The sequence below is a fragment of the Myodes glareolus genome, chromosome X (assembly GCF_982192425.1).
Source record: "Myodes glareolus chromosome X, mMyoGla1.1, whole genome shotgun sequence".
Lineage (NCBI taxonomy): Eukaryota > Metazoa > Chordata > Mammalia > Rodentia > Cricetidae > Myodes > Myodes glareolus.
This window is the reverse complement of record NC_142053.1, coordinates 71,734,776-71,752,421: the sequence shown is the minus strand read 5'-3', so window position 1 is coordinate 71,752,421 and position 17,646 is coordinate 71,734,776. Positions and strand designations below refer to the sequence as shown.

The 17,646-nt window shown below is 36.6% G+C and overlaps 1 protein-coding gene across 4 annotated transcripts in view; it reads left to right on the top strand.

Annotated features, from left to right (window-relative positions):
• The window catches only part of Apool (apolipoprotein O like), a 55,812-nt gene that overhangs the window by 26,186 nt on the left and 11,980 nt on the right, over positions 1–17,646 (top strand). For all 4 annotated transcript variants that reach the window (XM_048417849.3, XM_087902581.1, XM_087902582.1 and 1 more), the window contains exons 3-6: positions 6,881–7,000; positions 10,007–10,061; positions 11,529–11,627; positions 15,739–15,830. In XM_048417849.3, the coding sequence (XP_048273806.1) occupies positions 6,881–7,000; positions 10,007–10,061; positions 11,529–11,627; positions 15,739–15,830 (366 nt within the window). The remainder of the gene's footprint in view (positions 1–6,880; positions 7,001–10,006; positions 10,062–11,528; positions 11,628–15,738; positions 15,831–17,646) is intronic.

Here is a 17,646-nt window from a genome sequence, read left to right as displayed (position 1 = left end):
TGCTTTTCAGGTACCTTCCCACTGCTTGGCTTATTTTGCTTTCTCTATGGCTATGATAAACACAGCGAACAAAAGTGACTTGAGAAAGAAAGGGTTTATTTTATTTATCTTTACAACTTACAGCTTATCATGAAGGAAAGTCAGAGCAGAAACCGAAGGCAGGCACTGAAGTAGAGGCCATGGAAGAATGATACTGTCATGCTCTTTGTGGCTTGCTCAGCTTGCTTTCTTAGACCAATAGGACCACCTGTCCGGAGGTGGCACCACCCACAGTGGACTGGATCCTTCTACATCATTCATTACTCAAGACAATGCCCACAGACTTGCCTACAATCCATTCTAATGAAGGCATATTCTCAACTGAGGTTCTCTCCTCTCAGATGACTCTAGCATGTGTTAAGTTGAGAGAAAACTAAATAGCAAGTCACTTTGAGAATTTCTGATGCTCTTCTTTTCTTTATTTCTTTAGAATTTTAATCTCCCTTTTCTTATTTTGACTCCTCTCCTTCACCAGGTCACAGGGCAGCAGTTTCCAGGCAGCCACCTTCTCTGAAAGGACTCAAATTTTTGAACATCGAAAGTAGTGTGTTTTGCTGTTATAGAACATACAGAATTTCCAAGTACATTAATTGAAAATAATTCATTTATTTATTAAACATGGCTGGTTGCTAGCTATATGCTAGGAAATATTTTTAAAACTCAGGATCTAATTTTCAGGAATGTAAAGTGTCAAAAGGATGAAAACAGGACGTGCGCACAGAGTGTCAGTGCACCTTTACCGTGTAATATGAACAGTACCTCTGTTTAAATCTAAAATGAAATCTGAATACACTGAATGAGGTGTTCTGGTCTTTTTAAATTTTTGTTAAGTTTTTAGCTAAACAAAAAACTTATGGTTCAACTTTTCTTGTTAAACATCTTTTAAAAAAGGATCAATGTGTTCTTGCTTTATTGAGTGCCATTTGGTGAACATAATTAAATCTTTTTTCAATAGACAACTTTACAGGGCTATGAGATAGACATCTTTTAACCAAGAAATTTGTAGATCACTAGAACAAATGGTAAAGCAATGAATATCCCTGGAAATTTCTTTTCTAAATCCCTCAGTGTCATGAATTTAACTTACGTTATTGTCATTTGAGGCCCAGGGATCCTCCCTAGAACAGGAGTTAGAGGTGGTTGTGAGCTGCCACGTGGATGCTGGGAATTGAACTCAGGTTCTCTGGAAGAACAGCTATTGAGCCATTTCTCCAGCTCTATCCTTAAGAAACAAAAACCCAAAACTTTATGATGGACAAACATAGAAATTAACATTACCACATCTAGATTTCTTTTCTGGGTGGGGATGGCTCTCTATAATATACCTGATATCTATATTTGTACCAATATATAACTAATCTATATCTATATCATCTTTAATATAAATTATATATTTATGACACTCATAAATACACATAGGTATGTGATGAATTTAAATTCAAGCCTTAGTTTGAAAGGGAAAAGAGAAGATCTTTAATCCTAGTATAGGTAGCAAAGAGCTAATTAATTATAAAACAAGAATAATGTGCAAGGCAGACATCTCGCTAGTTAGCATATGTACCATATCACATAGGTATCTTTTACATCTACCCTCTTATCATTTAATTCTCATGTTTGTTCCTAGTAGATCAGGTCCAAAGCCATTAGTCATCTAGTTCCTTTTCTGTTATTCTGGAAACTTGAGTCTCCTCAATTATATTCTCACCAACCTCCATGGAAAAGTGCTACATCCTGAGGAGAAGATCATTTCTTTCTTTAAGTAAATCAGTTCTTATTTGTTTATTTTTATAATTGTTATATTTGCATTTGTTTTTTATTAAATATTGGTTAGAGTGTGTTTGACATTTGAAAGGTATAAATACCAGTAATATAAAACCATAGTGAATAACCATGTGGCTGCTACACAGTTCAGAGGAAAAGGCAAAATCTCCTGTATTCTCCTCCCTTTATATTGACTTATAACCATGATTCCACTGAGTTTGTTTTGTTCCCTTTTATTTATTTTATTTTTTCTCTTGATTTTTATTTAATGTAAATATGGGTGCTTTGCCTGTGTGCTTGTCTGTGCACCACATGTGTGCCTTGTGCCCGCAGAGGTCAGAGAGGGTGTCAGATCCTCCCTGGAACGGGAGTTGAAGGTGATTGTGAGCTGCCTGAGTTGAACTCAGGTCCTCGGGAAAAGCAGCCACTGTTTTTAACTGCTGAGCCTTTTCTCCAGTTCCATTAGTTCCTTAAAAACAAACAAACAAAGAAAACTAAAACTTTATGGTACCTTATCTGTTTTGCTAAGCAATTTGGGTGTTTATATACATTTGAATTATGTATTTATGGTACATGCTTGCATGTAATTTTCTACATCTTAGCTTTTTGGTTTAATAGTATTTTCTTGAAGTTCATCCTTACCTTTATATGTGGTTGTAACTGATTTGTATTTATTTTAATTGCAGCAGGATCCCATTATGTAGTTCCAACTGGCCTGGAACTATCAACATTGTTAGTTTGGCCTGAGACCTGTGGAGATATGCCTGCCTCTGCCTCCTGAGTAGTGGGATTGAAGGCATACACCATGATGCCCAACACTGTGATTATAGTGATTATAGTTTTTAAATTTTGCCCTAATTTACGATATTCTGTTGTATGGATATAATCTAATTTAATTGTGCACATTCCCCTTTTACTATTTGGATTTTTTCCAGATTTTTTTCTCTGTCTCCCAATAATCTGTGACATTTTTTTTATGAGAAAGGAATTTTATTAAATTATAAAAGTTTCCATTTGCGCCCCTCCTCCCAACACCCTCCCACTCCCCCCACTCCCTCTCCTCCTCCCTCTCCATCCCTAAGAGCAGTCAGGGTTTCCTGCCCTGTGGGAAGTTCAAGTTCCTCCCCCCTCCCTCCAGGTCCAGGAAAGTGAGTATCCAAACAGACTGGATCCCAAAAATCCAGTATATGCAGAGGAAACAAGTCCCAGTGTTATTGTCAATGGCTTTTCAGAAAGACTCCGGGCCAGCCACATTCAGAGAATCCGGCCACATTCAGAAAATCTGGTTGGATCACGTGCTCGTTCAGTCCCAGTCCAACTGGCCTTGGTGAACTCTCATTAGATCAGTCCCTTTGTATCAGTGGGTGATCGCACCCCTCGCGGTCCTGATTTCCTTTTTCATTTTCTTCCTCCTTCTGCTCCTCATTTGGACCTTGGAGGGCTCAGTCTGGTGCTCCAGTGTGGGTCTCCGTCTGTATCGCCATCCATCGTCGGATGAAGGTTCCCTCTGGTCATGCCTTCTTTGCTCACGTTCTCTTTCCTTCTGCTTCTCGTTTGGACCTAGGGAGTTAAGTCCAGTGTTCCAATGTGGGTCTCTGTCTCTATCTCCATCCATCGCCAGATGAAGGATCTATGGTGATAAGCAAAATATTCATCAGTATGGTCATGGGCCAAGGCCGGTTCAGGCACCCTCTCCTCTGTCCAGAGAACAATCTGGGAATCTCTCCTTGGACCTGGGATCCCATATATAATCAAGTCTCCTGTAAACCCTAAAATGACTCCCTTAGTTGAAATATATTCTTCCCTGATCCCATATTCATCCTTCCTCCCTTCCCCCCATCCCAGTCCACCGATCTTTCCAAATTCTTCCCCTACTCCCTTCTCTCTAACCTTTTCCCCTTCCAACAACCCTCCCACCCCCCATGCACCCGAGGTTACCTGGGACTCTTGTCTATTTCCTATCTCCTGGCGGATAGCTAAATAATCTTCATCAGGTTCACCTTCTTATTTAGCTTCTCTAGGATCATGAATAATAGGCTCAAAGACTTTTAATTATGGTTAGAATCCACTTATGAGTGAATACATACCGTGTTCCTCTTTTTGGGTCTGGCTTACCTCACTCAGTAAAGCGTTTTCTATTTGCATCCATTTGCATGCAAAATTCAAGATGTCATTGTTTTTTACCGCTGAGTAAAACTCTAATGTGTGTATGTTCCACACCTTTTTTAACCATTCTTCTATTGAGGGGCACCTAGGTTGTTTCCAGGTTCTGGCTATTACAAATAGTGCTGCTATGAACATAGTAGAACAAATGCTTTTGTAGTATGTTAGGGAATCTCTTGGGTATATTCCCAAGAGTGGAATTGCTGGGTCTTGAGGGAGGTTGACTCCCAGTTTCCTGAGAAACCGCCACACTGATTTCCACAGTGGCTGCACAAGTTTGCATTCCCACCAACAATGGATGAGTGTTCCCCTCATTTCACATCCTCTCCAGCATAGGCTATCATTGGTGTTTTTGAGTTTGGCTATTCTGACAGGTGTAAGATGATATCTCAAAGTTGTTTTGATTTGCATTTCCCTGATCGCTAAGGAGGTTGAGCATGACCTTAAGTGCCTTTTGACCCTTCGAAGTTCATCTGTTGTGAATTCTCTGTTCAGATCAGTACCCCATTTTTTAATTGGGTTAATTAGAGTTTTAGTGTCTAGTTTCTTGAGTTCTTTGTATATTTTGGAGATCAGACCTTTGTCTGATGAGGGGTTTGTGAAGATCTTCTCCTAGTCGGAAGGTAGCTTTTTTGTCTTACTGACAGTGTCCTTTGCTTTAGAGAAGCTTCTCAGTTTCAGGAGGTCCCATTTATTCATTGTTTCTCTTATTGTCTGCACTCCTGGGGTTCTGCTTAGGAAGTGGTCTCCTGTGCCTATATCTTGTAGACTACTTCCCACTTTCTCTTCTATCAGGTTCAAAGTGGTCGGATTAATGTTGATGTCTTTAATCCATTTGGACCTGAGTTTTGTGCATGGTGATAGATATGGATCTATTTTCATTCTTCTACAGGTTGACATCCAGTTATGCCAGCACCATTTGTTAAAGATGCTATCCTTCTTCTATTGTATACCTTTAGCTCCCTTGTCAAAAATCAGGTGTTCCTATGTTATTTGTGGGTTAATACCCGGGTCTTCTATTCGATTCCATAGGTGGACTTCTCTGTTGTTATGCCAATACCAAGCTGTTTTCAACACTGTTGCTCTGTAATAGAGTTTGAAGTCAGGGATGGTAATGCCTCCAGAAGTTCCTTTATTGTATAAGATTGTTTTGGCTATCCTGGGTTTTTTGTTTTTCCATATAAACTTGATTATTGTTCTCTCAAGGTCTGTGAAGAAGTTTTGGTGGGATTTTGATGGGAATTGCATTGAATCTATAGATTGCTTTTGGTAGAATTGCCATTTTTACTATGTTGATTCTTCCAATCCAAGAGCACATCCTCGGGCCAGGAGCAAACTCACTCCTCCTCCAATGGATGTCTGCTAGAAGTTCACTGTCTCTTGCTGGCCAGGAATGTGGCTGAGCTGATTCAGGCCCTGCCTGTCCTCAGGCAGGGTCTCAAAGCACAGGAACTGCCCCTGCCCGGCTGAGCCCACAGCCCAGGCTCAGCGTGCAAGGGAGCAGCTCTGGGGAGATCTTGTGGCCCCAGGGGGAAGGGGGAAAGAGAGGAAGGTGTACCTGGATGAAGGCTGGGATGGGATTCAGGAGAGCTGCACAGGGTGGAGCCACCACTGTAGGGTGACCAGAAAGTCGAGGGAGGCGGGGAAAGTCTGAATTCCTCCTAGCTGAAGACCTCGGGCCAGGAGCAAACTCACCCCTCCTCCAATGGATGTCTGCTAGAAGTTCACTGTCTCTTGCTGGCCAGGAATGTGGCTGAGCTGATTCAGGCCCTGCCTGTCCTCAGGCAGGGTCTCAAAGCACAGGAACTGCCCCTGCCAGGCTGAGCCCACAGCCCAGGCTCAGCATGTAAGGGAGCAGCTCTGGGGAGATCTTGTGGCCCCAGGGGGAAGGGGGAAAGCTTTTCCAGATTTTTACAGATAAAATTTTGTAGGATTAAGGACTGGTGAGATGACTTAGCAGGTAAAGACCTGTGCTGACTAGTCTTATGTCAACTTGACACAAGCTAGAGTTGTCTTAAAAGAGGGAACTTCAACTGAGAAAATACTTTTATAAGATCCAGCTGTAAGGCATTTTCTCAATTAGTGTTTGAGGGAGGAGGCCCTAGCCCATTGTGCATGGTACCATCAAAATACTGGTTGGTTCTATAAGAAATCTGGCTGAGAAAGCCAGGGGGAGCAAGCCAGTAAGCAGCACTCCTCCATAGCCTATTCATCAGCTCCTTTTGCCAGGTTCCTGCCTGTTTGAATTACTGTCCTGACTTCCTCTATGATGGACTATAGTGTGGAAGTGTAAGCCAAATATACCCTTTCCTCCCCTACTTGCTTTTGATCTTGGTGTTTTCATCATAGCAGTAGAAATGCTAACTAAGATAAGGTTCATGCTACCAAGCTTAATGACATAAATTCAATCCCTGGAATCCTCATGGTGAACTGAGACAAACAGTTCCAATATACCTCCATGTGCACACCATAGCATATGTGAACACACATATATACACATAATCAAATAAAATTCAATTAAAAATGCAAAAATTGAAACTAATGTGTCTTTTGGGTATGGTGATCCCCATCTGTAATCCCAGTACTGAGGAAGCAGAGGCGGGAAAATCTTGAGTTTGAGGCTATCTAGGAACCTTGAGCTATATAGTGAAGCTTAGTAGCTTGGACTACATAGGGAAGCCCTGTCATATAAACAAAATACAAACAGAACAACCCACTGGGTCATACTATATGTGACATCACTTGATTCTGCCTTTATAAATAGTTGTTATGATCAGTTTATCATATATCTGTAGATTCTATAGACAATTTTAGCTGGTTTTTACATGGAAGGTCAATGATGATTCCTGTTTTGACACAATGCTGGAAAAGGCATCCCAGCTATTTGTTTTTGACATGAACTTTATTCTATCCTCAGCTCCCCATATATACTGCACCACCTCTCCATTCTAAATATGTTGAAGAACAGCCTGGTTATTTACAAATGGGCTTTGCATCAATCCGTACTACAGCTGTTCGTTATGTTGGCTGGTGGAAGGTAAGTCTATTTTGATAGTAGTTAAATAGCAGTGTTTTAATTAATTGTTTCAGGTATTCATAGATGTATTTTTAAAAGAGAAAAACCACCTTGAAACTTAGTGGCTTAAAATATCAAGCATTGTATAATGGCCCATTATTTTGAGAATTAGGGATATGATGACAGTTGAGACAGCTGATTCTTCTATTCATGTGGTATTGCCTGAGGCCACTCAGTGTCATTCATCGGGCAAATGGGCTGAGCTAGAGAAGCCAGAATAGCTTAATTTATATCTTTAGCACCCTGTCAAGTGTGGCTGCAAGACTAGACTCCGCTGAAATTGTTGACTGAGATGGAAGCTGATAGCACACTGATGTTTTATTATCATCATCATATAAATTTAGTTGTGTGTTGTCAACATTTCTACTGTGAAGATCTTAGTAATAGTCATACTAGTGTTTTTCTAATTTTAGAATAATAATCACAGCCTTTACTTCAACAAATGTATCCTGATTGTCAACCCATATTTGATTTTAGCATTTATTATATCATTTTTTGGTAACACCATATTTACATCAGTATATGAGTATTGTTTTTACATCAGTTCTACCCCAACCTCTCCCTCCTTCAACTCCTCCTGCCTACCCACCACTCCCTCTCAATTTCATTACCCCTTTATTATTGATGTACATACACATGTGTACACACATGTGCACACATGCACTGCTGAGTCTGTTTAGTGTTGCTCATATGTATATATATTTAGGACTGACCACTTGGCATTGGATAGCCTATCAGGGAGCTTGTTTCCAGAGAACACTGATTCCCCTTCTCTTAAAGGCCATTAATTAATTTCTTATGGCTCTTAATCTATGACTGAGGCCTTGTGAGATTTCCTATATCCTAATTGAAAAGTCAACTGATAGTATCATTGTGAGGGCCATGTTTAGGCTGCCATGTTGTTAAGATTTCTAGACGTAGATTCCTTGTCATGTATAATTCTAATATATTCCTTTTAAAAAGAAAATTTGAGGCTGACGAGATGGCTCAGTGGGTATAGACAATTGCACTGTGAGCCTGGTGACCTGAGTTTGATCTCAGAACCCGTGAAAGGAGAAAAGAGAGAAACAACTCCACAAAGTTTTCCTCTGCCTGAATTTATACACACTGTGTGCATATGTACACAAATACACATACATACACACATACATACGTATGTACATATACACATCACACGTATACACACACACACACACACACACACACACACCTATCATCATCATCAAGAAAATCAGTGAACCTATAAAAGATAGCATCCTTAGATGAACTATCTAATCAGTGAACTCTGATCAATCTCTATGAGATTTCAAATGTGATATGGGTTTATTTCTGAAAGTTTGAGCTTGTCATACAATTCCAGGGCACTGGTTGTGCTAGTCACCCTTAATAATGTGATCTCTGCAGGAAACATCATAACTAATTGTGGTCTGAGTCATACCCCTCAGGCTATATGCCAAGAACAAGATGATTCAGACTTAGGTCTCTTGAGACCTAATTTTCTATAGTGTACTCAGATGTGTCTTCAGTGAGGTAATTGTTCCTGAGAGATCTTTAAATTGCTATTGTAACTATCACCCAATTTAAGACTGAAAGAACATTTTATTCTGTTAATATGCTGAAGCAAATAGGTTGATGAAGGGCACTTTCAAATGCATTTCATCTTCAATGTAAACAACTTTTCCTCTCTAATTTTCTCCTAAATACGCAATCTATTCCTCAAAAAAAAAAGGCCTGATTTAAATTACTTCTTCGTGAAAAGTAGCATCATGTAGTGCAAATTCAGAGCATGCTCCTAGCCTTCGCTTAGTCTATTGAAACTTAGGTAACAGTGCCCCCCAGTGGGAGAAAATGAATTCCTAAACACAGCTAAGGAAAATTTCCCCAAAGACCAGTTTTCTTCCTTGATGATTAAATGGTACAAAATCAGATCAGTAAATATTTTAATGCTGCAGCCGATGTTTTCTTAGACAGTCCCCCAAGAGAAATGTCTCAGTGGCACTTTATGTTTTATGCTAGTTTGTATAGTTTTAAGCCAGGTGAACACCTCTGTTCCCTCTTAAAATGAGACAAAATTAGTAGACCAAGACATCTCATTCCCATCTAATACAATTGTTTCTGTTTTTCTGCACTGAAAATATCTGTTATTCTTGTTTCCATCTCATGGTTTCATACATAAGGAGGTTATATGTTTAGATTGGTTTTCTTGTTTACGCAATAGAATCCAGCTTGGAATATATCAAGATTCTGAGTAAATCACTCATACTTTCCCTAATGTAAGTGAGACAACACCCACTATTCAATGAATGTGGCAGTATCTTGGCATTCAAGTAAGTTAGAAACAGATAAACAACCCCCCCCAAAAAAAACCCCCCAAAAACCCATTGCTTTAGGGTGTTAATTCCTTGGGTGGATTAATATAATCTTGATTTATGGAGAATTTGTGTTCCTATTTAAAAATAAATGCCTCATTTGTTTTTTTCTCATTCTAATTGCACACTAAGATGAAAGTAAGAGATAAAGTGCTTTTCATTAGGCCTTTCCTGTTTTTGTTTTTTCTCTGCAAATCACTATGCTGTTGCTATTGCATCCTTACTAGTCAGACGGTTGTGTGTTTGCTGAGATAGACCTCCCTTCGTGATTTATATAAGATTCATTCATTTTATTCAGGCCATTATAAAGTTTTTGTTATCTGTTCTATGAAATCACTGATTATTTTAAAGGTATTACTTTATCCACTTCTATGAGAAAAAAAAGACACCAGAATTACTATGTTAAGTAAAATGAGAGTAAGAGATGAAAGGATGATATAGTAAGTGGGTGTACTCAATGGGCAAACAGAAGATCTGGATCTAGATTTGAGTGTAGTGCTAAATCAAAAGCTAAATGTAATCTCAAAACTGTGAGCTGTGTTGATCAACCACTTCAAAAATTAACATTCTCTTTTGTTCCTTTTTTTTGTTTGCTTAGGGTGTTTATATCTTTATGAAGAATGGGATAGTGGATACAGTACAGTTTGGTAAAGGTAGGTGAGTAAACCCTCTATAGATAGAAACATATTATGGTTTTAAGTTATATTGTGTAAAATTTAAAAATATAAACATAGTATATTACCCATTGTAATGATTATACTGATGTAGAAGATAGATTCTGGGTTTTATTTGTAATAATAACAAATAGTATATACTATTTATTTTACAATTTATTATATGCTAAGGCCTTGTTAGGTTGCTGAGTGTTGCTATTCTAGCTACTGAGTTTTTTCTTACAGAGTAGAAATGGAGGGTTAGAAAGTTTAACTAGGTTCCCAAGGTTATTCAGAGGCAATACCCAGGTTTAAACTCAGGTCACTTTTAACTGAAAGTCCACATTGTATATTTATAAAGCATAAGGTAAAGATTTATCCCCTCTTTTGCTAATTCATTTAAATGAGTGTTAAATTCATCATGCGTTTCTTTTTAATCAATTGATGGGAAATGACATAGCTATCACTCATCTTGATATGTTTCACCTAATATTGGAAAGTAATTGTATTTGATGCTTTAGCTCCTTAATGGTATTTGGCAGCAGTCATAACTTCCTGATATTCCATGCTTAGAGCTGTTGTCAAAATTAAACATGTATGGAAAGCAAAAAGAAATATCATCTAAAATTTTAGGTACCTACAATAAACTTTATTTGCAATAGTATTACTTAATATATACTAAGGATTAACATTATCAATATTTTTGGGACAGCATCTTATTGTGTAGCCTAGGTTAACCTGGAACTCATTATCTTTCTGTCTTATCATCTCAAGTGCTGGATTAATATATTCATCAATATACCCAGCTGTCCTTCATTAATCTTGAGGAGCATAGTTATGTATGTGATTGCCATCAAATAACTATGATAGAAGAGTATATTTTTAGATCTGAAAACAATTCTAATGTTTAAAACACTGAGGCATATATACTTTTGATTATGCTTTATATGTTTTTGTCTATTTTTACTTCTCATCTTGATCTTTAACCAATGGCTAATATGAGGTTATTGGGAGATAGTGACAAGAAGTGTCTAATTGCAAAATTCCTTCATAAGATATCGTTAATTCTTGATGGATCCTACCAGTGTTTAAACAGGTAACAGTAGAAGCCTGCTAATTGTAGGTATATAAAACATACACAGTCAGGAATTTATTTTATGGTACGTCATATTTAAGCTGTACCTTCTAGCATTATAGTTCATTGAATAATAATCTATGTGACAAAGAAAGTAGTATTAAATGACCTATGGAAGATAAATTTGATTTTATAGTTTAGTATTATACCAAGTGATTTGTTTCTGTCCATTTCAGCTTTTCGTGTACTTTATTTGAAGAGTATTTAAACTGCTCTCTAACATGATATTGTCTTCCTGTAACATGCTAATCTCCAGCTGCTCTGTACTATACTTATATAGAATGTCCAATTGCAGTCAGCCGCTCTTATTCATTCTCAACTGGTCTCCTCAGATGCATATGTCTATCTGAAGAATCCTCCTCAAGATTTTTTTCCCAAACTGGGAGTGATTACAGCTTCAGGACTGGCAGGTTTGGTCACAGCAAGAAAAGGTATGTTTATACTATATATTTTCTCTTTCAGTGCTCTTACGTTAGTTCTGATTTTTATAATATCAGATTAGGTTCATATAAAATGTTTAGATTCTTTACCATACTATATTTATGTTTATAAAGGTTAAGCTTGACCATAATATCCGTAGTGAAGAATAAGAACAACTGAAATTCTTTTATTCTGCTGGGAAAAATTCAAAGTGATATAGGAATTCTGGAAAATTGACGATTTCTCATAAATTTAAACATACACTTATTAAGCAACATAGGAATCATATTCCCAAGTATTTATTTACCCTAGATATGCTGCCTAGTCTCATGTCATCTTGACACAAGCTAGAGTTATCTGCAAGGATGTAACCTTAACTGAGAAAATGCCTCCATAACATCCAGCCATAAGACATTTTCTTAATTACTTATTGATGAGGGAGGGCCCAGCCCATGGTACACTGGTGGTGCCACTCCTAGGCTGGTGGTCTTGGGTTCTATAAGAAAGCAGGCTGAGCAAGCCACGGGAAGCAAGCCAGTAAACAGTAGCCCTCCATGGCCTCTGCATCAGTTCCTGCCTCTAGCTTTCTGCCCTGTTTGAGTTCCTGTTATGACTTCCTTCAGCAGTGAACAACAATATGGAAGAGTAAGAAAATAAAATCTTTTCTGCCCAGCTTGGTTTTTGGTCAACGTGTTTTGTCGCAACAATAGCAATTATAACATTAAAGAAAAAGACATTAAAAGACATTAAAGACATTAAAGAAACAACACACCACTGCATAAATGCTTATTGCAATTTTCAGTCATACAAGAGCTGGAAACAAGCTGAATATCCTTTAAACAGGCAAGGCTAGTGGATAAAGGAATCTGTGGCACATTCCTACAAGGAAAACCCCTTAGCATCAAAATAGTTTGAGCTATTGGTGCATATAACATTGGTTGTGAGTTTGAAAGTAGGCATTGACTGTTTGATTCTGTTTGTATAACATTCTCAAAAGGACAGAATTAGAATGACATTAAGTAGATTGTTAGTTGCCTGAGGTTAAGAATGTGGGAAATGTACAACTTCAAAAGGATAATATGAAGTATTTTTAGTTATAAGACTATATATTAAAATGTACAAAGATATTACTTTTTTAAACAAAATATTAAAAATATATAACTGTTCCAATTAAAAATGTAATTTGCCTTTTTTGCTGCCTTGTTATTACAATTTTGTTTTTTTTAATATAAAGGTATTTATACTACCAAAAATTTCTTGAGAATTGTATGTTAATATACAGATATACACTATCCATTCAAAACTGCTTTGCTTAGTCATACTACTCATACCAGAAACTCTGTTAAGGATTTGAGAAAGACATGCTATAGCATATAAAACCTGGTTTACTTTTGGTTTTATCCTGATCAAAGTAGCTGAAATTAATATTAGCCAGATGGGAATGGAGTCTGTAAAAGGGGATAACTCAGTCTACCACTCTTATTCACTATTCACTGTGAGACTTGATATATTTGCTTTTTTAAACCTTTTTGAACAAGGTATCTGTACCTACTTTTCCATTGGACTCTAGTTCCCATGTGAACGGTCAGATTCATAAGATTGCAGTCAGGCTTGATGACTAGTTGCAAAGACTCACAGGGCTCAGTATGTATTTATGGACAAGAACTATTGCAATGGGAGGTATAGGATGGAATTTGAAAGGGGGAAATGACATAGGGCAAAGTTTAGACAAAATCAGTTATAAGTTTCTAGCAGTCTTTTCCCAGTGACTAATAAAACATATTCTTAATTTCTCCAGTAACAAGTTGAGATGATATGAATAAAGCCAAATGTTGAGTGACAACTATAGGCAGAAGAGTGACCAAGGTTTCATTGAGGGCTAGTCATGTAAATAGTATTTCCCTACCGAAATTCCAGACTTCCAAGAGAAGTTTCCAGATGCTAGCAGAAGCTGCTGATGGCAGCACTCTTGAGTTTACCATGTTAACTCCTTTTACACATGCTATTTAACAACTCTATTTCATATGCATATCATCATCTTCACTGTCTTCCATCAGATTATTATTTCTTTATATTGAGTGCTCTTGAGCTCTTTTATATTCATAAAATATATAATAGATTACTAGGAACTATAGTAGCCTCGCTGTACTTTATAGGTCAGTAGAACGGATTATCTCTGCGTGATTGTGTTTGCTTTTTTTCTTCCTACTCACTTCTATATCTTATTCCTTGAGTTTTAGGAATTTGTCTACAATGTATTGCTTAGTTTCTTAATTACAAAATAGAAATCCTCTGGTAAGAGAAACTGTTTCCTTATGTAAGCACTAGAATAATCTATAACCTTGTTGATAGTGAAATAAACACATTCGATCTGAAGGTGTATTTTATTTGAAATGTTATAAATTATGAGAGAATAGCAAATACAGGATGTTTTGTGCTTACTATTTGAGCAAATACTATGAAACTTTTGTCTCAGAGAAATTACGATGTGTGATAGGCCATAGGTCATCATGTAAACCTTATTTATATAGGTCATAGTACAGTAAAAACAAGAAAACTATTTCTTTCTTATAACCCTATTGTACTGAAGATAGGAATCTAAAAGAAATCCATTTGCATATTTTTAAGTGCACAGTGCTACTTAGTATCTGTGTTAAGTATTCTTTCTAAACTGTAAAAGTAGAACTGTTGAACCTACATGAAACTCCATTTTGCAGAATTGTTCCTTATATACAAGTAAGGAAAGAATGAATGCCATTTTTTTAATAGTTTATCAAAGAAAACCTGCCATATACCACCATAGTTCATGGAATTTTCATGAGTTAAGAGATCCTAATCCTGACATATTGGGATTGTTAAATCAAGAATGAAACAAAAATACCGAGGAGGAGCAGAGTTGCGATTCAGTTTAGGATATGCTTGACAGTCTAGACTTTCTCTCCCTATTCCACAGAAAGCATCCTTCCTACCCACCTTAGCCAAGATCAGTCTATTGTAGACCTGACTATAACAGACTTCTTTAGAAATAACTAAACCAGACAGAGAAAATACAAGGCTTGTAACATTTCACAAACTGTAAAGTTACCAGAAAACGTCAGATTATTTTTCACCTTAATATTTTGCTATTTCCCTTTTAAATAAGGGGCCAAAAAACTATTAGAAAGAGTTACCAGTACTTTGGTTGAAAAAGCCACATGTAATTGCTTAATCTCATCAGAGTCCAACATACCCAGACAGATATTTAAGATGCATATTATTTTGAAGCGGTGGTCTTATAAGTCTAAGCTTCAGCTACGAATGCTCTATTTCCCATTGTTATACAGCATTACTATGGTTTTCTGGAAATCTTTAGAGGGAGTATGGGGTTAAGATAAAAGCTGTGTGACAGGGCTTGATACAGAACTTCTTATACCCAGGTTAATCAGGGCAATTTCAAGTTGACAGGCTCCTAGTGAGAACCTAGTGAGTTCCTACTAAGATTCTCTTTGGAATTTTTTAAAAGGAGATTTTACTGTCAAAAAATGATATGAAAATGACTCTTAGATGCTTAGTTAAGGCACTTTTGAAAATGCATTAATTATGTCAAGCTAATTGTAATTAGTATTACTTCAGTATTCTGATTCAGTGACATGAAGGAGTTATGTACCTTTTGAGGTCGTTAGCTGATTGGTTAGTTGGGTCCTTCACCTTTCTAAGTGTTAATCAGAAAGGACATATAGAAGAGAGTCCATTTCACTTTAACCTGCTTTGATGATCACAGTAGTTGATTAATTCTATCATGCTTTGTTAGATATTTGAAAAAAGTGTAATTATAATTTTAAATTTCTTAGGATATGAAAAATAATCAATCTTTTAAAAATGAAGATAATTACTAATTTCTTTGTGTAGATAATTATTAGGTTCAGAACATTTTTCTTAAATTGGACATGATGGTTAAGGGACATTAATTGAATTGAGAACCTTAAGGGCATTTTAGGTACCATCTTGATTGGTATTACTAACTACAGAGCAATTTAACATAGGGTGGTAGCTTAAAGAGGGGCAAAGAATATATTACAGTGTAATAACATCAAGTCTCTGGTGGTATCTATTTGGAGTGAATGGTTTGTTTGAATTTCATAGGTTCTAGGTTTAAGAAGATTGCTTATCCACTAGGATTGGCCTCATTAGGAGCAACTGTTTGTTATCCAGCTCAGTCAGTAATAATTGCAAAGGTAAGTTCTTTTTAAGTGATAACAGTAATTTTTTAAACTCTCAGTGTGACAAGATTTAAATGTCACACAAAACCTTAAACATTTGATTTCAGGAGCATGCAGTTGGAATAAACTCATGGGTTGGCAAAATGACCATAGCATCTTGTCATGGAAAATGCCATTCTTAATTTTATGATCATCAAAATAAATAGGATGAATTTGTTTAACTATAGTTCAGCAATATAAAAGCAGGTTGACGGATCAAGTTCAGAGACAATACTGGAATTTATGGGGAGAAATACTGCTTCATAGTTGAACTAAATAAAAAAAATTCATAGTTAACAGAAAATTATATCCTCTGGCAGCTTCTCGGTTCAGAAGATTAACACAGTGCGAAAAAACAGCCAAATAATTCTTTAAAAATAATTAAGCCAGACAGAAAATACAAGGCTTGTAACATTTCACAAACTGCAAAGTTACAAACAAAACATTTGTCAGGTATTTTTTCACCTTAATATTTTGCTATTTCCTTTTAAATAAGGGGCCGAAAAGCTGTTAGAGACTTTAAAAAAAAAGAGACTTCTGAGGTTAAAAAATACACACATAAACAAATTAAATTTTGAAACCATTGGAATGGAAAAAAAAGTCTTCCAACACATTGTAATTGCTGCACATCTAAATTTGAACCATTTTTATTGAGTTTTCTTTTTGCAGTGATAGGGGTTATTCCCAGACACTATACTGGTCTCAGACAGTATACTGGTCAAGCCATAATCTATATCTCTGGCCTGGTATTTTTTATATTATTATTATCACAAATATAGATTCAGAAGCACAGGTTTTGGGTATGCAAGTTTTTCTTCTTTTCTGTCATTAGTTATCAACATTTAATATTCCAATTCATACTTAAATATTGTTACCAGAAGGATGTTTTGTACTTGTATTCTCACTACTATATCTCTTTGTTGATGTAGATAAAACTGCTTTTTTCAATATTTTGAGAATGTCAAGGATATTGTGAACTCTGCAGTTTGTAATGTGATCAAGCTATAAAAGCTTATAAGAGAGAAGAAAATTATTCATTAAATCTAGTTATACTTGAGAAAATTGCTGGATAAAGTGATGAATTTGTTTTAAAAAGACTCCTTCCTCTGAATTTACATGAGAATTAGCCACTCAAATTAATGTTGATGCTGAACAAAAACTTGAGCTCATTTTACTTAACCTTTATATTGTTCTTATTTGCTGATAAGTAAACACTAGCCCAATGAAGGTTCCCAGGGACTGCCTTATCCAGAGTCACACTCAACTTCAGGTGTCCCAATTTTCTGTCTGTTACCAGTCCCAGTGGATGCTGCTGCCACTGATTCTGCTCTATTCTTTTCTTTTTAGAGTGATTTCTCTCTCTCTCTCTCTCTCTCTCTCTCTCTCTCTGTTTTATTTTCATAAAAATGATACCAATTCCTTCTTAAATATAAGCATTACAGAAAAGTTTAAGACTAGAAGAAATATAACCACTGAAATATGCTTACATCCATAAAAATATCAGTGTCAAAATTTCTTGGAATATTCTTCTAGCTGCCTTTACATGATTACACAGAGATAAAAATAGATAAGTAAGTACGTAGATAAGAATAATGTCATGGTATAAATCTATATGTGTGTGCATGACCATGCACATGTGTGCTTATAGATATGCATCTGTGTGTTTACATGCATATATGTAAGCATGTGCGTGTGAAGGGTGGAGGACAACCTTGAGTACCTCAGGAACACCATGCACCTTCTTTGAGGCAGGATCTCTCATTGGCCTGGAGCTCACCAATTAGTTTAGATT